The following is a 21,020-nucleotide window of genomic DNA, read 5'->3' as shown; positions in this document are numbered from 1 at the left end:
TTAAATCGCCTCAGAAAGCCCTGAGGAGATTACACTGAATCTACAAAGATCATTTTTGGAAGAACTGACATTAATATTGATATTCTAGTTCATGAACAGGGTATATTTATTTAGCACTTTAAAATTTTCTTTTAGCATTGTTGAATAGTTTTCATTATGGAGTTCCGTACCCTTTTTTGTTCATTTCAGTCCTCAGTGTTTATGTATTTTGATGCTGTTGTAAATGGAATTTTAAAAAATTTCACTTTTCTGTTGTTTTCTGCTGATCGAGTAGGGCTAGTAAACTTCTAGTACATGGACTCTGGGTGTCCGCCTTACACCTGAAGCCACTGGCATATGACTGGGGGCCCTCTATCCTGCAGAAACACTGTCCTAGGTGGTAGGAAACCACTGGAGAATTTTTTATTCAGTTTGCATTAAAAGAACAAGGGAGCATAAATTAGAAAGTAAAGACAGTGGAGGCAAGGGGACTCCTGAAGAGCCACTGTGAATGCCTACCTATTGCATAGCATGCTCACTCTCTCTCATTGTCTTAGATTCTGCTGTGACAGGTTTCATCGTTTCGGTTTTACAGACTGAAAAGGAAGCATTTGGAGAGGTTAGGACAGGAACTTGAGCTCCCACAGTTAGGAAGTGGCATTCCTGGGATTCAAACTCAGTGCAAGATGGGCTTGGATCGAGGCGGTGGCAGTGCGCTTGGCATATTGTCAGTGCGCAGTAAGTGGTTGCTGAGTTGGGGTTTGTGGGTGATGAGTATGCCCTTAAGCAAGATAGGAGGGAAGGGCAACATCAGTAGAGGACTGAGACGTTGCTCACACACAGACCTTTGCGCTGATCATTTCTTCTGTACATGTGACACCAGCCAGAAGAGGGAGTGCGCAGCTCTGAAGAAAGGTCCAGGCTACACTTAGGATTTTGAGAACTTAGCATCACTATTTTCTGTACGAGGTAGGTGGAGCTGAGAGGTGATCATTATTTTAAAATAGAAACAAAGTATGCTAAATATAATCCTTTTAACCTAACTCTAGAACACTATTACTAGGAGGTACTTACTAGAACTTTAAAAAGGTTGTTTTAGGACAAATAAAATACAGTTCTATAACGCACAACAAATTAAAAACCAAAAACAACAACAAATTCATGTATCCAGATAGGCGGTATAAACTGGAAATTTAAGCAGAAATAGATGAGCCTGTGGATGATGACTTCCTCTGCAGGCTGTAAGACATTTAGCTAGAACTCCCTTACTCTGGAGAATGACCTCAGGGAATATAACCTTTCCTTCCCCCAGACTGGCTTTTGTTTTCAAGTACTTACATATCCTTGAATTAGTTAATTCCCTTATGATTAAAGCTTAACCTGACCAGGAGGCTGGTGCAGCAGAGTAATGCAGGTGGGAACCGAGGTGAGGCTAAGACGCCCGTTCTCCCTGCGTTGGAGTATAGTTGCATTTCTGTGCAGTTCTCCATCTTAAACACCAGGTGGCACCACTCACCAGCATTTGACTGGCCCTTTCGCCACAGCCCTCTGTGTGGGCCACGAAGGAAGCTATGATAGTCACTCAGTAGAAGCAGAGGGAAGAAAAGGTGGGGGGTAGGCAGAGACAAATGTATTTGAAAAAAAATAAATGAAAAAAAATGCTAAAATGTTTAATGGAGATTATGCTAAATAGACAACTAGATCTGTGGCAAAAGATGAAGACCACAAAAATGGTAATTATAAAAGCCCTTTAAAAAATATCTGTACTATATAAGCATATGCATATATGTGTGTTTAAATGTAATTAAAAGACTTTAAAATAAAAAAAAACAAAAACAAAAAAAAAACAAAAACAAATGTGGGACATTGTCATTGAGCTCCTAAGTTCCTGTTCTTTTCTTTCTTTTTCTCTCCCCAGCCCCAGCCTACTTTTTATTCTCAAGGATATGGGGTCAAAATGGGTGCAAGTACTGTTTTACCTAATAATAGTAAAATGAGTTTTAGTTCTTTCAGTCACTGGTTGTCATGGGATGCTCAAAATATTTCTGATGACACTTGAATCTTTGTATGTCTCATACAGGATTCCTTGTATAGTTGGTGTTGGGGTGTGCACGTTATCCAGCCCAATTATGATGATCTAGGCCCATGAAAGAAGCAGTAGGGCTTGAGCCGGAGGGACCTCGGGCTCCGCCAGCCCTTGAACAGCCCCCATCAATAAAGCTGGTACTGAGTAGGTGCTATAGAGAATCATTTGCTGTGCTGTACAATAGAAGTCATTCTTCTATGAAAAAGATATTAGCCCTTTGTAGTATGTGTCGCAGTTACTTTCCGCAGTTTGCTTTTTGTCTTAGAATTTGCTTATAGTATTTTTATCAGATGAAAGTGTGAAACTTACGTAGCCCAAAGTGCTGAATTATTTATCTCAGCTGCAGGGTTTTATGTCTGTTGCTGAGAGAAGGCTTCACTTTAGAATTATAGAGATAGTCATCTGTTTTTTTCCTAGAATATTTACAGTTATGTTTTTTACATTTCCAATGTTTTTCCATCTTGGATTTTAGTGTGAAAGCAGCAAACCCAAATTCCTGAGCGCCCTGTGACAGAGCTGCATGAGGGTGAGGCGTGGGGGGCGTTGAGCAGGCCAGTCCTCTGCACGTAGCAGAGGGCTGAATTGGGTGTGTTCAAATGCCGGATGCTTCTGTGACTATAAGGCCTGCAGTAAGGGGTTCTGGCTAATGAAAGTTACTGAGAAAGTGGAGGAATTCAGGCTTGAGCTTGGCCTTGCATCATCTTTAAAATTTGGATAGAGAAAAGGACAAGGAAGTGTTCCAGGCCATAAACAGAGGTGTGGTTATAGGAATAAGCCCGTGTGGCTACAGGAGTGGACTAATGATCGCTGTTATTTATTACGTTCTTAATACACGTGTGTGGATGCATTTGATCTTCACAGTGACCAAATGTCGTTTTGTGTGTTTTTTTTACCATTTTACAGAAAAGTAAACTGCCACAGGGGTTTAGATAAGGTGTCTTTGTTCTGGGAGCTAATTTTATGATAAGGCTCGTATTTGAACCAACAGAATGTGGTTGTGAAACCTGGAAGAATCCCAGCCTAGATTGTGATGCTGGGTTGGACAGCCAGCCCCTAGTAAGAAGGAAGATGGAAGGATTTGCCTTCTGATGAAGAAGACAGAACTGAAGAGGTCTGGCTTCCTCTGGCTGGTTTCTTCATCATTGTTTATAACCTGTGTCCTGGAAAATAATGAATATACTGCAGAAATTACATTTTTCTTCATAGTGGAATCAGTATTTGCTTTCTTTGTGAGAATGTAGTTCTACTGCTTTCTTTGTTAATTTACAATTTAATAAACATAGCAAACTTTTTAACCTAAATAAAAACAAACCACTCCAGATTGACTTTAATAACAATGTATGATAAAGTATTTTTAGCACTGTGCCTAGCACATAGTAGATGCTCAGTATGCAGTGTTTTCTTCCTTCTTTCTCCAAATCTTTCCTTTCTCTTGAAAATCTACATGGCTTGGGCTTTAAAATAAGTTTTTAGTAAAGATTTCATGTACTAAACACACTTTCAACAACAGCAGCAATTTGTTCTTAATTTATTTTGATAAGTAATAGTACTCCCTAATAGTAGCCAGTACTTTGAATCTTTATGCATTCAAAGCATTTCGGAAATTTTATTATACATGTTCAATGTAATATCCTGTTGTAGTGAGAAAGAAATACCTGCATTTTTTTTTTAAGTTGTGGACTAGAATGGAAAAACTGTGAGTTTGTACGAGAGGGGCTGGACCTATTTTCTTTCTAGCTTGACTTTTATGGAACATTTTTCTGTTTTGGGCTTCCCATCTTTACTTTATGTGTCCAGGGAAAGTAATGGCCTCAAGGGATCAAGAATCTGCTCAGCATTCGTTTTCAATTAGAATTCAGACTGTTAGGATTCATGTTGAGTATCACAGGACTCATTTGATAAGTTAGAAAAAGAACACAGAAATTAAAAAGAAAGAAGGAATTTATGTAGGTAAAAATTGAATTTAATGAGTTACAAAACAGCAGAAAGAGAATTAAACCCTAGAAGCTAAATGATCAAGAAAAACAGAGAAGGCACTAACACACAATATGAAAAATAAGTCCCTCTACTGGTGTATTAAAACACGTGAGATGATTTGTACATAAGGTAATTTGTTGTGACATTGCTTTTAATAGTAAAGGATTGGGAACAACCAAAGTGTCCATCAAGAGGGGTCTGATTAAATAAATAATGGAACATCCACGTAGTAGCTGTGTATAAAGCTGTGCAACTATAAAAAATATATATGAGGGGGACCCTAAAAAACCTGAATTATCTTCTGGAGGGTAGACCCCTTGCAATACAGGCTTCCCCTGCTAGGTGAGTGTTCTGGAAACCCATCTGTATCAGTGTCCCAGCTGGTGGTGGTGTGTGAGGCTGTGTTGGGCTTTGGTGAAGGTTTTTAAAGACTCTTTCAATGTGTTTTTGACAAAAAACTGCATGAACCCTATTCCCCCGCCTCCTGCCCCCCACCTCCATTCACCCAGTCTCGCTCTGGAACAACTTTTTTCTGTTTCCCTGGGTGAAAAAAGTCCTCAAAGGGAAACCTTTTGCTGATGTGGAAGAGTTGAAACAAAGAAAAAAAAACAAAAACGGCAGAAACACTAAAAGGCATCAAAATTGATACATTCAGAAACTGTTTTGAGCAGTGGAAAAAAGTCTTGATGGGTGTATTGCATCATAGTGGAGAGCACTTGGAAGGTGACTGAAATTTAAACATGTAAGAATAGATACAGAATTTTTTATAAATAAATTCTGGGTTTTTTGGGTCCCCTTTCATATATAAAATATATATAGGGTATGGTGAGGGGGTGTTTTTCACTGCCACTGTATAGTTTTTGATAGAATACTTTACCTATTTAAACAATTAAATAAAATATGTATGTTTAAAGCTTTTATTTAACTGATAAAAAATCTTTGAGGAGTTATTTTGGTTAACGAAAAAAACCCATTGATTCTTTTTTTTTCCAGCAATACTTAACTATACGGCAAGGCATCGTTAGAAATAAAGAGATCACATATGGTTATTGCCTTCCAGTTGTGAAAAATATAGTCAGGGAGAAGGTACAAATGTAATACAACCAAATACAACAAAAATGCAAAAGCAGTGCAATGGATGTAGAAGGAAGAGAATGTGAGAAAACCCTGCTAAGGAGGAATGACTTGAATGGGACATTGAGGGACCCGAAGGACTTTAGTAGCCAGTGATAGGGAAAGTGGTGGGCAAACCGGAAGAAGAGGAATCCTTTGGGCGGAGGGAGATGCACACATGAAGTCTGGTAGGCTGGAAAGTGCATGGCTTAATTTGAGAATGGGGTAGGGTAGCCATTTCTGCATAGCTGGAGTGTAAGCTATGTTTGCATGTGCAAGGACCAACTTGTACTGATGTAAGACTATTTAGTCTTTTTAGCGGAAGATTGCAAATATATACAAAAGTAGACAGGATAGACTAATGCAGCACATGAGCTTCAGCAATTACCAGCTAATCTTGTTTCATATATACCCTTTTCCTGCCATATTTTGAAAGAGATCCCAGATATCATTTCTTCTATAAATATTTCAGTATGTAGCTCTAAAAGAAATGGGCTGTTTTTTGTTTTTTAAACCACTTTGATTATAAATTTGTATCAGATTCATGAATATCATAAATAGTTTATTTTTTAGTAGTTTTGGATTTGTTTATATCAAGGTCCAAATAAGGTCTACACATTGCAATTGATTGATATTTCTTTTAAGTCTCTTAAGTTTCCCCTCCATCATTTTTTCTCTTGTAATTTATCTGTTGAAGGAATCAAGTTGATTGTCATAGAGCATTTCCAACTTTTAAGAATTTGCAGATTACATCTGCATGGCCTGGTTTTATATGTTTCTCTGCCGTTTGCATGTCTTGTAAATTGGTCATCAGATCTAGGGGTTCAACCAGATTAGGTTAGCTTTTGTTTGTTTTGTTTTTAACTTTATAGGTAGCATTGTGACTTCCCATCAGAGACACATAATGTCTGGGTATTGCTCTTTTTCTGATTTAGCAGCTACTACTGGTCAATGTCTTCATCTCAGTCACTCTTTACTGAGTAAAAAGAATAATTTGGTGCATACCCTCTGGGTACCATGACATCTCCATTTCACCTTCCATCCCTTATGAATATCCTGGGCAATAGAGAATTTTTAAAGGTACATATAAGAATAACTGGTTTCAAGTGACCTTTCCAAACCAGTATCAAGTAGGTATAAAATGTTTTGTTGGATGAAAACCAAGTTTATCTCTTGTTTTAATGTATTTTTCACAGCCTTGATTATTTGTGTTTTACATTTCATTAGATTGTTCTTCCGATGCATTAGAAGTAAGAACGAGAGGAAGCAATGGTGTGGGTATATCCCCTGGCAGGTAGGAGTTACTCACCTGTTTTCAAACGTGCTGTGTTAAGACTGTTTCATCTGTGGCGTCACCTGAATAGACCGTGAAGTACAATATAAACTAGTTGGCCATCATACTGTCTCTGAAAGGCCGTTCTTTTCTTTAAGGAGGGTAGACCCTTTGGGGACCTTTAATTCAAAGGACTACTTGGTTATATTCAAGATTTATTTATCTGTCTCCTATTTCGTTTACCTAAGTATTTCCTGAGGCCTTAAATGTAGTCAGTATTCTCCTAATTAGGAGACTAACTTCAGCATCTTTTTATAGAGTGTTATCTCCTTAATATTGGTACAAGCTGAGGATAATTTATAAGCTCCTAGAGTATGAAAACTGGGAGAGATCCTACAAATATCCATTACATGAGAAACTAGACCTAGGGGGTGACGAGACTTGTTTAAGTGGAGGGTTAGCTTGAACTTAAGATTCTAGATTCCTGCAGTGAAAGCTTCCTAAAGCCAAATCAAGTAAGCATAGGGCCTTATTTCAGTTTGGGGAAAAGTCCCTCTTGAGAGAACAGTTTTTCATGAAAAGTATACATTGTGGTGTTGCCGTTGGAAAGGCACTCTGATTTCCTCATTACATTTCATTGAGGCCTGGAAAGGCAGTGCTCATGGACAGAGAAGGAACCGAGTGTTGAAATCACTGTTAAGAAACAAATGCTTCATGAGTTTGGCTTGTACTCTTTTCTAGAAGCAGAGATGGTCCCAGGCATGTTCAGAAATGTTGGACTGTTTGCATTTCCCCTGAAAAAAGGCATTCTAGATGTCAAGTTTCCATTAATGTACTAAAATTGTGTTCTTTGTCCTGTAGGAACCTGATTCCAAAGAGCGTTCTGTAACCAGCAAGTCTCAGCGTGCATCTGAGCCATTTCATTATCCTTCCATCCAGCAGAGAAACCCGTTCAAGGTACTTGACAAGAATCAAGAACCACAGCTCTGGAAACAGTTCATCAAAGGTGAAGAGAAGGACAAGATGGCTGACAAGAAGCAAAGGGAAAAGGGAGACCTGCTCTTGGATCAAAAGAAGGAACAGAGGCCTGAACCTAACTGCCGGATGGAGAAAGATCTCTCACCTGGCCTGGTGGTAGAGGAAAAATCTGCAGGTCAAGAGCAGCCACGAGGGGAGAAAACAGACCTTCGGTATGAAGCAAAGGAGATTGAAGGGACGCACAAAAGAAACCCTTCTGAAATTAAATCCAAACAGTGCCATGGTAATGAGGTGAGAAAACCTGCATCTGCTCAGGAGAAACCAAAGGGTGAGAATTATGTTCAAAGAGAATCAGAACCTCTGAGAGAAAAGGAAACCAAGCCTTTACCTCAAATTCCTCACAGCCAAAACCCAATGAACAAGCCCCTGGAAGGGGAACACCTCAACAAAGAATGGCCCAAGAGCCAGGAGGCCAGAGAGACAAAGGCAAAGGATGACCGGAGCATGCAGACCACTCAGAAGACGCTGCTCCAGGGCCATCTCCAGGCTCAGCCACAGGCCTGTCAAGCACCTGCTCCAAAAGGACCAGCGACCCAGACCGTGCCACTGGCTGCAGGGCCTCCCCTGGGAGGGCGGCGAGAAGCAGACACAGGCAGCAGTGACAGTGAGGAAGATGATGTTGTTTTTGTTTCTTCTGAGCCAGGGAGCCCCTTACTTTTAGACATGACCCTGGACTCACAGAAGAAGGAGAACCTTCAATTCCCTGGTCAAACTGTGCAAAAAAGAAAGTCTCCTGCCTCAGGTGTTTCCAGAAAGATAGAACCTACAGACTCAGCAGCCCAACGTGTGCACCTTATGACGCAACTGAAACAAAAGAAGGTAACTGCTGACTTGTGCTTTGGTTTAAAGGTCAGAGCTCTGCTTACTACGGGCACCTGGGGACTGCACAAACAAGTTAAAGATGTTAATGTGAGCAAAGTTTTATTGGTGGGCGTTTATTTCTGCCTTTTCTTTAGTCAGCTAGGGTTTTTTTCTTTTGTTTTTTTTTAAGTTTTGGTTTTCACACGTAGTTAAAGGACTATAATTTTAGAGTTTGAGCACTTTAGGTATTTTAATCTGAAACATTATATTTCTAACAACTTGAGAGGGAGTGATTCATTTTATTGGACCTGTTTTTCAGAGCACACTGGCATCGGTGAATGTTCAGGTGCTTCCAGACAAAGGTCAGAAGTTGCTCAAGCAGATCCAGGAGTTGGAGGAAGCACTCGGTGCTCTCGCCCTCTCCCCAGAGCAAGGTAACATGGGTTATGCCCCAGAACCTGAGGTTGGCATGAGCTTCACAAGAGACAGTCAAGAAGCCATCTTCATAAAGAACGTTGATTCATTCATCTTCCCATTTTGTTATCTGCTTCTGACCTTCCTTTTACATCTGTAATTTATAAAAGAGTTCTATTTCCTGTGGACTCAATGGTCTTTCCTGTTGTTTTTTGTACCTGTTTAAATGCTACACTCTCTAGGAAACTTTCCCTAACTTGTTGCAATAGTGGTCATCCCACTCTCCCTTGCCCTCGCGTTCCACATAGAATTCCTTTCCTTTTCTGAACTTGAACCTGTTCTTCCCATGTTTCTGAACAGGCACGGATGCAAAGAGTAACACTCAAGCACCTCAACAGAGTAACTTCACCAAAACTGCCCATGACCCTCCCCATTTGGTGCCAGCCAAGCCCCTGCAGGGTCAGGACCTGCAGCCTCCGGGGTCTCTGGGACTGAAGGCTGCCTGCCAGGGAGCTGCTGGGCCGCACAATCAGTGCTGTGGGGGTAAGGTGCAGGGGCCTGGCCCCGTGGGGAAGAGCTGCGCCTATGGGGGCAGCTTCTGACGAGTAGATGTCTTTGTGCCCGTGCGATGGCAAACGCCATTCCTGAGTTGCAAGAAAGATTGCAATCCCCAGCCAAGCTTTGCACGGTGCTATTTAGATCTCTGTGAGGGCAGACCCTATGTCCGCCTTGTTCACTGACCTTCATCAGTCAGCCCAGTGGCCAGCACATAGGAGTCGCCTAGTAAGTGTGGATGAAAACTTGAACTCACGTCATGATGAAGCAGGTAGACCAGCAGATACGCTTGTATCCCCTCTGCGTGTGCATTAAGGCAGAGCAGAGGAATGACGTGACTAAAGACTGATAGCCAATAGACCCACCAAGAGCAGTAACCCCCTGCGTAGCTAATGTTTCCATCCTGAACTTTCCGGAAAACGATGAATTCAGAAGTAACTGCAGAATGAAAATCCCAAGTGGAGCCTCAGATATAAAATAGGATCACCTGGAGTGCTGACCCCGAGACAGGAGCTCAGGGAGGCTGGCAGTGGCCAGCAAAGCGAGAGCCGGCTTTCTCTCAGAGGAGAACTGCTAGAGACGAAGGAAGGGACCTGGAGAGAAGAAAGCAAATGGGGTGGAAAGGAAGATGGGGAGAAAGTCGAAGAGCCGCAGTTCTTAAGTGGGTATCGACTCCGTGCCAGATGAAGCTAAGGTCAGTCAAAAAAGGGACAGAGAGAACGTACTTGTTACAGTAGCGTAGGAGTCGTGGCCGCGCAGGAGTCGTGGCCGCGCAGGGCTGCTCTGGGAGAGTTCCTGTGTCACAGCAGCGTCCCGTGCTCGCCATGGTGCCCAGGCACCTCGAGGAAGATTAAATCATGTTAGATTGTTAAGGACAGAAAGTACGTACTATGTTTTGGAAAAAATTCCATTAAAGTAGTTTTCCTTTTGACAACATTTTAACATTTAAAGGGTTTAATGTTTATTGGTCTAGAAACCTTTTATTTGAATACTTCATTCCTAAAATTGCAACCAGCTGAAGTGCCTGCATTTGTTAACAAACTTCACCAGAAGCTCCCGAGAAGGAGCGGGCCGCTGGCATGACGTGTGTCCCCCCGAAGGCAGTCAGCTCGTGCCGCGCCCCCAGGGCGGCCTCTGTCTGCCTGACCTCAGCTTGCGTGGCCTTTTCTGTTGCTGATGCCTCTCTGTGCCCAGCCCAAGGGACCTTTTCTTTTTAAAATACTGATAGTGTTCTTTTTCTCTGCCACTTCAAAGCTGGAGAAAAATCTAACAGTATGACAGGTTATCTTATGTTTTTATTTTACTTTCTATTATTTTATCCTTTATTATGTGATTAAAAAAAAAACAAAAACAAAACAAAGAAAACATACACCAGAATGGGGATAGAGGAGCCTGTGGGGCTGGGAGAATCTGGAGGCAAGAGTTTTTAGCCCAATATTGTGTGTCAGCTATAATTAAAAATAAACTTTAAAAAATTTTTAGTCCATTCAGCTCCATCATTTGACAAGTGACAACGTGCCTTTTTGCAGCTATAGCCAGGACATGGTATTCGTGACACCTTTAGGTAACACCTCTCTCTGTATACAGGCCCTATGAAACAGGATCGCCTTCTCTCTGTGTGGAAAGTCACAAGTGAAGCCATTGACGAGCTGCATCGATCACTTGAGTCATGTCCTGGCGAGACAGCTGTGGCAGAGGATCCAGCTGGATTGAAGGTGAGCTAGGACATGTCCTCTGACCATGTCCCAGTGCCCATGAAGAGGGTGGCCACTGCGAGACAGCTCAGCACAGTGTCATTCTGATGTGTTACCTACAGATAATGGTTTAGTGGCTTCTCTTGCACTATTTTTTCCTTTTCAGTTTAGCAGTGAGAAATAAAAAGCACTTCTTTCTTATAGTTATACAATTGACCTTGAACTATGTGGATCCACTTATACTTAAAATCTGCATTTAAAGGGACCCAGACAGTTCAGATCTGCATTGTTTAAGAGTCCACTGTATTTTTGCTATGTGGTTGGGAATTCATATGTGGAGGGCTGATTATAAGTTATATGTGGGTTTTGATTGCATGGGCATTGGTGCTCCCAAACCCGACATTGTTCAAGGGTCAGCTCTCCATGTCTGTACCAGTAATGGATCTGTTAATGACCTTCAGTAGGAGCCAAAAGGATACAAAGGAATTGCTCCTCTTAACGGGTTTGGGTGAAAGTACATGTACAACATACATAAAACAATTAGAAAATGACTTGAAGACAGTGCATTGTAAGTCACTGTAGACTGTATACAGAGTGCAAAAGGGATTCGAAATAAAGGCAAAGTCACTCTAAGTCAATAATTACTTGTTGCCTGCCCACTTTGTGCCTTGAAGCTGCAGGCCTAGACATAGCTGGGAGGACTCTGCAGTTGGAGGGCATGGTGGCTGGAGGGAAGGGACAGAGATTGGTAGGAATAAGCGGTGACAGGGCGACATCAGTACCTGAGCTGGGAGCAGCAGGCGAGCTACTGAACAGGGAGGCTCGCTGGCTGCGGAGCCTGGCGCCGGTGAGGGAACTTAGATCACACTAGCTCAGAGACAGGGATTCCCTGTAGAATTTGGAGCAAGGGTGTTTTATGAAGATTACTTTTGTCATGGAGTACAAGATAAGTCGGAGTAAGGAAGGACCAGGGGCGGGTACCAGTTAAAGGACTGCCGAAAATTACCGCTAACAATGCAGTCTGGGATGTTGGCTACAGAGAGGAGAGTGACATTTAAGAGATAATAAGAGAAAACCAACCGACTGGCTGGTGAAAGCAGGCTGACCAGTCAGAGGCGTTGGCTGCAAGCAGTAGAACGTGACTTTGGCTGATGAAGCAGACAAACCAGGACTCTCACTGAAGGTTAGAGAGGGGGTCTTGGTAGACATGCTGGACAACAGATGTCAATCACACTTTTGGGTGGACCAGGGCATATGATTACCCCAGGTGACAGGATGGAGTCAAGGACTTCAAGATGAAAAAAGCTGCTTATGTGACATCTAGAATAGTAGGAGGATTACTTACAGAAAAGAAAAGAGTAGAATGTGGCATCCACGCAGGCACGATCCAGGAGAGCCTCTCATGAGGAGTTTATACTTGACTTTTGGCCATTACTTTTGTCAGGTCCCTTTGCTACTGCACCAGAAGCAGGCATTAGCCTGGTTACTATGGCGAGAAAGTCAGAAGCCACAAGGAGGAATTCTGGGTAAGTCTGGTATCATGGAAAGAGCCGACAAGTACACTGTTGTATTGTTTCATTTGGCCCCCTCCGCAGCTCTGTGGGGTTGCTGCCCTCTTTGACAGATGAGGAGACTGAGGGTAAGAATGCTTAAGCAACATGCTCAGAGCCCTCAGCCGCAGGACCAGCCAGGTCTTGGTCACGGGCAGTGGAAGCCGACTCTGGCCGATTAAGCGGAGGCAGAGTTCATTCTGCATGGCCCACAGAATCTCCGGGGGATGCGGAGAGCCAGCCAGGCTGGAGACCAGACTTCTAGGAGCAGTGGCCAGAGCTAAGTAACAGCCAGGGTCTCGTGGAAACCATCACCGCTGCTTTGCTCCATCAGGTCCTGCTGCCCCAGAATCACGCCCTTCCGTGTCCACCCCTTCCTGCAGAAAGGATTTCCTAGGGAGACTCTCTTCTCAAGTTGCTTACACCTGAATCAAAGTTTGTGTGTGTGTGTGTGTGTGTGTGTGTGTGTGTGTGTGTGTGTGTGGTGTGTGGAGCCCGGGTCATGTGGCCAGTGCCTTGGCCGCAGGGGAGCCTGGGGGGCATGGGTTTCAGGCTCTGCACTGGGGGCTCGTCACACTAAAATTCTCCCAGGTGCTCAATTTCTGGAAAACATGGCAAATGCCCACGACGGATGCATAGCAAATAGTCATGCTCATGGCTATAATGTATTCCAAAATAAGAGTAATAATACAATAGTTTTCATTTGATAAAAATCAAATTCAACAAAGGGAGAAGGCACATGGGGTAAAGCCCAGGGGAAGCGCAGGGACAGGCTTCCCAAGGCCTTTCCTGGGGGAGACACACAGGGCAAAGTTAATTCTCCCTGCAGTGAGAAGTGACAACACACGTGAAATGTTGCTAGCCAGGGAGGCGTGTTAGAGATTCAGGGCACAAGGTTTTTACAGAGAGCTTGTGGCTTAGGCAGCTTCAGCCTGGGATGTCTGTAAATTCCATACTCCCAAGGAAAGCAGGCGCTCAGCATAAACCGTGTTTGTAAGTGAGCCACTCTTGTCACTTCCAATTCCCAGACGCCAGCCAAGGGCCAACCTCGGAAGCAGGGATTTCAGTGGATAGCTGTGTTCCCTCTTCTTCTGCCCAGCAGCAGGGCCAGAATTTGAACCAAAATTCATGCTGAGACATTACACTTCTGCTTATGTCAGAATGATTATTTAAACTGTTGAAACGGGGACAATATTTTACAGGGTATACGTAGTAAATTAGATAAGTTCAGCGACTGGCACGATGGCAGTCCTAAAGGACTGTTAATTTAGGCCTCTCTGATGAGTAAGTTAAAGGGATGGAGGACTGCTTTGAGTTAACCATAACTCCAGGAATGTGGAAGCCCCGGTAACATAGGTAGTAGGATATATTTCTTTTCTTGAAGCTGAGTTGATTCTTTGCCCTAAGTAATTACCTCTCCTATTTTTACTCTTCTTTTCCAGCGGATGATATGGGATTAGGAAAAACCCTCACAATGATTGCACTCATCCTGACCCAGAAGAATCAAGAGGAAAGCAAAGAAAAGGACAAAAACGTAGCCTTGACTTGGCTTTCCAAAGATGGTATTCAAGTGCCTTCATAAACTGCCATTTTCTACATCATTTGAGCCAGTGGAGAACAGAAACTTTTAAGCTAAAGAAGCACGTCTTTAGTCATATTTAATTAATTTATTGGAAATACAGTGTTAGACTACTTTCCTGTGGTATCATTTCTGATGCCAAATATCCTATTTAAGTGATCATTTTTCTTTTTTAGTATCCACTTACCTTGACCTATGGGTAGAAAAATTTTATGGAGAAAGCTAAGGCTCTAGAAAACTTAGTCTAAACATGATTATTTTTGTTAACATTGAGGATGTACCTATAGGATAGATCCAAAGTAGTTAGTGTATTATTTTTTTTAAGGAGCATCTGTCACAAATTCAGACTTGAGCCACAGGGGCAGAAGCTATTTTCTATGTTTCTGAAATTCCAGAAGTTTCCAGATGCTAGACAATTTCTATTTATTTTTCAACCTCTGTTTTTAGCATATCATGACTATATAAGTACTTTAAAAGTCCTGTATATTATTTATAGATATCTCCACAAGGAGGTTGCCGTGTACACAAGTGCATTTCTCAGTTGGTTAGATGGTTAAAAAACCCGTGACTGGCAGCTCTCGGGGCCACCGGGGGCCACTGCTGTAGCTGGGTCCAGTGTCCTGTGGGCAGTGGCGGCATGTGTGTGTGCGCAAATAGCACTTGTGCACACGTGTGTGTACATATACATACACACACAGGGATGAGGGGCAGTGGTACAGATACCCCATCGCTAACTGGCTCCAAAGTGATGCTTGCTCATCTGAGAGGGTTTTGTTCTTCTGTTTTAATGTAAATGTAAGGAAGTGACGCTCTTCAGGAAAAAATAATAATACTCCCCCATAAAGTCTGGGATGAGTTAGGATCTGATCCAGCTTCTGCCTTCCGGCCACTGAAAGCGCACTGCTCTTTATTTTAGACTGAGGTCATGTACTGCCTCCTTTCGTCTCCCTTTTAAGACTCTCTCTCTCTCTCTCTCTCTCTCTCTCTGACACCTTTATAGGGGAAAATATGAAATAATTAAGCATTTTGAGTTAAGAGGCCACCTCTTCCATTTCCTATTCTACTATAAGCTATGCGTAGAAATAAGAGCAGCAGCTGTCAAAAATATTAATTGAAGGAATAAAGTCAGTTGAGAGAAAGGTAATGCCTCTAAGAAGTTAAAGGCTATTTCACGGGTGTAATGAGCTGTTGATTTTCTCCCCCTCTCGAGGCTCCACTGAGATTATTTCCCATGGAACACTTATCATCTGTCCTGCTTCCCTGATCCATCACTGGAAAAAGGAGGTGGAGAAACGTGTGAGCAACAACAAACTAAGAGTCTGTCTCTATCATGGGCCAAACCGGGACCAACATGCAACAGTGTAAGTGCAGAAATGTTCCAGTCACTAGGAAGGGCTCAGTGTCTTGGCATAAGAGATCGTATTGACCGTACCTGCTTTCCCTGAGGTTTCGTTTAATCAGCACTCTCCTCACCAAACAGCCTTCACCCGTATTAAGAGAGACCTCTTGAGAGAAAATGGAGTTCTTTTGCTACGTGCTTGATGCTGTCCACAACAAAAAGCCACCGCATGAGCAGACATGAGACGGCCGAGTTGTCCGCCGGGCAGCGTTCCCTGGCAGAAGAGGCTGTGTCACAGTTATTTCCTGACTTTGAATTTCTGACTCCAGATTCACGTTCTTCTTCTGTCAGTGTGACTGGCCGTTGCCCAGTCTTACAGAGCCCCTTGATATGACACCGGTGATTAGTTGATAGAGGCTGATTTTATTTTTACGGCTGTATTTTTCATATATGAATGATCTAAGAAGTTTAAGATTCAGGAGTTCAGGATTAGACGTCACTGAATTCTTGAGAAGGAATGATCAGGAAGGAGGAAAGAAATTGTTTCCTCGGCTGTTAATTTGAGTCCTAGTCTTTGCTTTTCGGTTTTGAAGAAATTGTCTTTTTGTTCCTCATTGTGGCATGAGGGTCTGGGCGGAATACTTGCTGAGCTAATAGTTAGGAGCAAAGTTGTTCCTGCTCCTCTCGCCATCCTCTGACGGTTGGGTATTTTACCTCCTAAAGAAGAGGGAGGTAAGTCTTTCAGGGGGGAATGGCCAGATTGGTGGCCCTCACCACGCCAGCTCTCGTGACTGGGAGTCCCTTCAGCAGACTGAGGGTATGGGGCAGCCTGCACGCTTCTCTGGCAGAAGTGGCCTGCCTCTGTTCTAAATTTCTGTTTAGAAGTAAATTGCATCTCACTGGATTTTCACTTTGATTATAGCTGGTATTCAGAGTATACTAGTTGACTGATTGGAATCATTCTCACACTTTATATGATCCTAAGGCCACATGTAGTCATTGCTGCCTGTCTGAATTAGGCATATCATTTTTATGAAAAGTGTTGGTGGAAGTTCTCTCAGGTGCACAGTATCAAGCTTCTTTGGAAAAAGATTTATTCCTTTTATGAAGAATCTCTGCATATAAAGAGTGTAAGCAAGGTAAACTGAAAGTTTACAGCATGATTCTACCCAAATGTCAAAGTTAGATCATGGGTTTTTACCAATGCATTAGAACAAAGAGGAGAAAGCATCAATGGTGAAAGGCAAACTGCTCTGAGAGTCTCTTACTTACTTGGGACTTAAGCATCATCTATGTCAAATCATTACTAAATGTTAGTTCCCAACTCTTCCCTGCATTCTGTACCGGCCAGATATTATCAAGGTTAAGTCAAGCCCAGCTGATTTTCCTTTATGACTCACTGGAAGGGAGGCTGTCCTAGTTGTAGTGAGTAGACTGTAAAAATGATCAGTGGTAAGGGGAAAGGAAGCCAAGTGAGTCAAGTTTACTCACCAGAATAGCATGTGTGGATGAAGGAATAAATGAATGAATTCTGCCATCTGTCCTTCAGCTGTACGCATTTTCATAAAGAGATCAATTCTGCCTCTTGTCATTCACAGAGAGATCATTTACCATTTGCTTTGTGTTATGTCTGTGCAGCCTCTCTACATATGACATCGTCATCACCACCTATAGCCTTCTGGCCAAGGAGATCCCCACAAAGAAGCAAGAGGGAGAGGTCCCAGGCACAAACCTCAGTACGGAGGTGAGGCTGGCGGCTGCCAGGGAAGTGGAGATGGAGCCTCTGCTGCTTTACCTCGAGTCTTGTCACAGCATCAGAGGTGGCAGCAGCACCCTCCTCTGAGGACAGGAATGTCCTAGTCAGTCCTCCTGTGGACATGAAGCACTCTCTGTCCCTCCTTTATTCTAGACCCCTTCTCGCTGATAAAGAGGGAGGTTTGGCACAGTATTTAGCTGTTTTTTAAAAAAAAATTATTTTTTTTTAGATTTTATTTATTTACTTTTTAGAGAGAGGGGAAGTGAGGGAGAGAACCATCAATGTGTGAGATACATTGGTTGCCTCTTGCAGGCCCCCAGCTGCAGACCTGGCCTACAATCCAGGCATGTGCCCTGACTGAGAAGTGAACCAGCAACCTTTTCAGTTTGCAGGCGGGTGCTCAATCCACTGAGCCACACCAACCAGGGCTTTGCCTTTTTTTTTTTTTTTTTCTTTTAAGAACTAATAACTACATTGCAATTGTGGTCACCACATGATTATAAGAAAACCTCACTTTGTTGCAATTTTTATTTTGGAGCCTATGGGGTATACTCAGGATATGTTTTATATTTAGTGTGAAGACTAGTATTTTAATACTGGTATTTTGGTATCAGTCCTCTCTCCACCTCTCAGGAGAAGGGGCTGAAATTATAAGGCTACAAATGAAAACCAAGGGAAGACCCCAGATGTCTGCCTGTGCACCCTGAGAGGCTCAGCTGTCTGGGGCAGAGGCTGGATCACATACGTTGATGATGGGCTTTTTTTGTTCTCATGAAAATAGAGTGTTGTTCTAGGAATTCACCTTTAACATATGTTTTCATAATAGAATATTCGCAGATTACTTTATTTGGGGAGATCTCTAGAATGGAGACGTCTTATGACAAACTCCAACTTTTTGCAGATGATTAACTGTAGGTCCCTCAGTGGTTCCTCATTGCTTTCAGGATAACATTTTTACATAATATATTAGGCTCTTTATGACCTTGTCCTGCTTGCATGTCCCTCTTCATCTTCACGCAGCCTACCCTGTGGCACCTCTTGCTCCGCTGTACCGAGGGATGTGCGCTGCTCTGCCATCTGCTGTTGTGATTTGTGCCTCTGTTCTCCCTCTAAATGGAATGCTTTGCCTCCTCGTTTGGGTAAATGCATCTCCCATGCTTGCTTATGGCACAGCACTCCATTTATTCAGCAGATATTGAGCTGCTGTTTCAGATGTCGGGTACGGCAGTGAACAAGACTGGATTCCTGCGGTCTGTACTGAATTATCCAATTACAGCATATATGCTCTGTTGTAGTTGTCTTGATGCTTGCTTTTCTCTCCTGCTGTTGGACTGTGAGCTTTTTGAGGGTAGGAGCTGCCCTTTTGTCTGGCCTAGTATCTTACATATATAAGTAGACTTCCAATAAATTTGTGGTGAATTTTTTGTAAACTTTGTAAATATTTTATTGAATGAGTGAATTTGCAGGCTCAGTGCCTAGTGTAGTCCCAACCCATAGCCACTGTTCAAACGTAGGTTGAAAGCATAGATGAGAACTCAAATCAGAAAACATTTTATTATTAAGCATCTTAAGCTCAAGGATTGGGGCTCTCAAGTGACTTGTTTATTTGCACCCATTGAGAGTTTCCACTCTTGGTTTCTTAGGCTCAGTGCTTATTTCAGTATACCCTCAAACCTGGGGATAAGAGTGGGTCCTCAGTGCTTGTTTGTTATTTCCCCTTATCCTCTTGAGACATACACATTTTCCCATAGTGCTGTTGGGTTTCACTGGTGTTCCTTCCAGGGTATCTCAACACCGCTGCTTCGCATAGTCTGGGCGCGAGTCATCCTGGATGAAGCTCACAACGTGAAGAACCCCCGAGTGCAGACTTCCATCGCCGTGTGTAAGCTGCAGGCCCGTGCCCGTTGGGCTGTCACTGGGACCCCCATCCAGAACAACCTGTTGGACATGTATTCACTGCTGAAGTGGGTAAACTTTGGGATTGTGTAAATGTGCACCTTGTCATTAATGCTTCATAATCATTTCATGTGTCATGATAAAGCTGCGGCGTGTGCCAGCTTATCTCCCGAAGCAGACGGCAAGCCTGTCGACCTTTAAAGGGCAAAAGAATGAATATTTATGAGAAAAATAATCTGTTGATTGACTGGCTGATAGAGGACTTTGATTACACTCAGCCACTATATATGGAAAAAATATAGGACAGATTAAATTAAAGGAAACAATTAAATTAAAGTCATCTTTCTTCAGTACAGTGGATGTTTTTTGGCTGTTTCTTTAAAGCATATGACCAGGGGTCAGGACCATAATTTATTTGAAGCAAACAGAAAAGAATTCTGATTTAAAAATACTTGCTTTTATTAAAGTCAGCCTGTAAGAGGATATGGAATTTCTTCGCTAGCCTTTGAAGCTTTAGGAATAAATCCTAGCTATTGGTTATATGTTCTGTCGTGATGACACAGACATTGTTAATGGGAAAATTCACATTTTTATAATGTAGTTTTTGTTACTGACCTGGATCCTTTTGATCTGGTTAGCAGAGCTTTGTTATGAAATTCACTTTTTAAAATGATGGGATGACAGATGTGACAGAAAATCTGATTTGTTTTTCATCTGACGTCTTCCTTTGAACCTTTACTCCATCCTCCCACACTTCTCCTTTCCTACTCTCTGTCCTTCCTCCCCAACAAAAAAGATTTCTCCGTTGTTCTCCATTTGATGATTTCAATCTGTGGAAGAGCCAGGTTGACAATGGTTCAAAGAAAGGAGGTGAAAGGTTAAGTATTTTAATCAAGAGCCTTTTGCTACGGAGAACAAAAGACCAGCTGGACTCCACCGGCAAGCCCTTGGTAATCACATTTATGTGTGTCAATGGGGGAGGCGGGGAGGGATGGTGACCATGTCCTTGTCTTGGGTTCAGTAGCCATCTGCTATGCTTGAGGAGCCCCTGAGTCTCCCACTTCTCTGTGGAGGCCCCGGGGTTGCTGTGCCGTGCCTTGCGTCACTGCAGTCCTGTTGTGCTGAGTGTACGGCAGCCTCCTCTTTAGGGAAGGATGGAAGCGGCTTTCTAGGCTTGACTAGATTTCCAGTGTCAGTTCTGGGACTTAACTCTGTGCTATTCAGTTAATTTGCGTAACTTCATCCCAGATGCTTTTTCTCCTTTACTTTTCCAAGGTGATGCTGCCCCAGCGGAAATTTCAGTTGCACCATTTAAAGCTTTCTGAAGATGAAGAGACTGTTTACAGTGTCCTTTTTGCAAGATCAAGGTGTGTGCCGTGCAGAAGCACCTTCTCACATGGACTGTTGTTTTTCAGTCCTGCTTGGCAATGAGTCCCGTTGTTTCCACACTGTGTTTATGACAGTATTGGTCGGGTGGACACCCGTGTTCCTGTTTTCATGCTCTCCCTTTCTTGCCCCTTGTGCCTGCACAGCTCACTTTGTCTCAGTCACACATTGAAGGCTTTTGCGCCTGTCCTTCACTGGCTTCCTCGCATAGACATGCAAGGGTGTGGTCACTGTGTGCCAGGTCATCGGGTCCTCACTGGCCCTATGGGGAAATGACATTTCTTTGATCTTTGGTGAATTACTCAGCATCTCCTTGGAACTTTAAAAAAAAACACAACAAAACCTGCTGTATAATCCTTGTCACCTGGTCTTGTACTTTCTCTAAAACTCTTGTTCCCCTGAAATCCAGATTTATTCTCCAAATACTTCTTGCTTCCAGCATGAATATGTTTTTTCTTTGTATACCTTATATTTATTAATATTCATAAATATAATTAATATACAAATTAATATCAATACATCAGTATTCTGCATATTAACGTTAAATATTACAGCATTTTGTATTAATATATCAACTATTTGTT

At 42.6% G+C, this 21,020-nt stretch overlaps 1 protein-coding gene across 1 annotated transcript in view; it reads left to right on the top strand.

The window, feature by feature from the left end:
- TTF2 (transcription termination factor 2) overlaps positions 1 to 21,020 on the top strand; it is a 36,175-nt gene that overhangs the window by 4,261 nt on the left and 10,894 nt on the right. Inside the window, exons 4-15 of the mRNA XM_054564733.1 lie at positions 6,383 to 6,449; positions 7,290 to 8,285; positions 8,587 to 8,701; positions 9,042 to 9,224; positions 10,824 to 10,951; positions 12,375 to 12,456; positions 13,923 to 14,042; positions 15,270 to 15,420; positions 17,037 to 17,142; positions 18,937 to 19,118; positions 19,847 to 20,000; positions 20,326 to 20,417. Coding sequence (XP_054420708.1) covers positions 6,383 to 6,449; positions 7,290 to 8,285; positions 8,587 to 8,701; positions 9,042 to 9,224; positions 10,824 to 10,951; positions 12,375 to 12,456; positions 13,923 to 14,042; positions 15,270 to 15,420; positions 17,037 to 17,142; positions 18,937 to 19,118; positions 19,847 to 20,000; positions 20,326 to 20,417 — 2,376 coding nt within the window. The remainder of the gene's footprint in view (positions 1 to 6,382; positions 6,450 to 7,289; positions 8,286 to 8,586; positions 8,702 to 9,041; positions 9,225 to 10,823; positions 10,952 to 12,374; positions 12,457 to 13,922; positions 14,043 to 15,269; positions 15,421 to 17,036; positions 17,143 to 18,936; positions 19,119 to 19,846; positions 20,001 to 20,325; positions 20,418 to 21,020) is intronic.

The sequence above is a fragment of the Pteronotus mesoamericanus genome, unplaced genomic scaffold (genome assembly GCF_021234165.1).
Source record: "Pteronotus mesoamericanus isolate MK-2021 breed Mesoamerican mustached bat unplaced genomic scaffold, CSHL_Meso_final scaffold_99, whole genome shotgun sequence".
NCBI lineage: Eukaryota > Metazoa > Chordata > Mammalia > Chiroptera > Mormoopidae > Pteronotus > Pteronotus mesoamericanus.
Note: the sequence above shows the minus strand (reverse complement) of the source record. Positions and strands in the feature narration are given on the sequence as shown.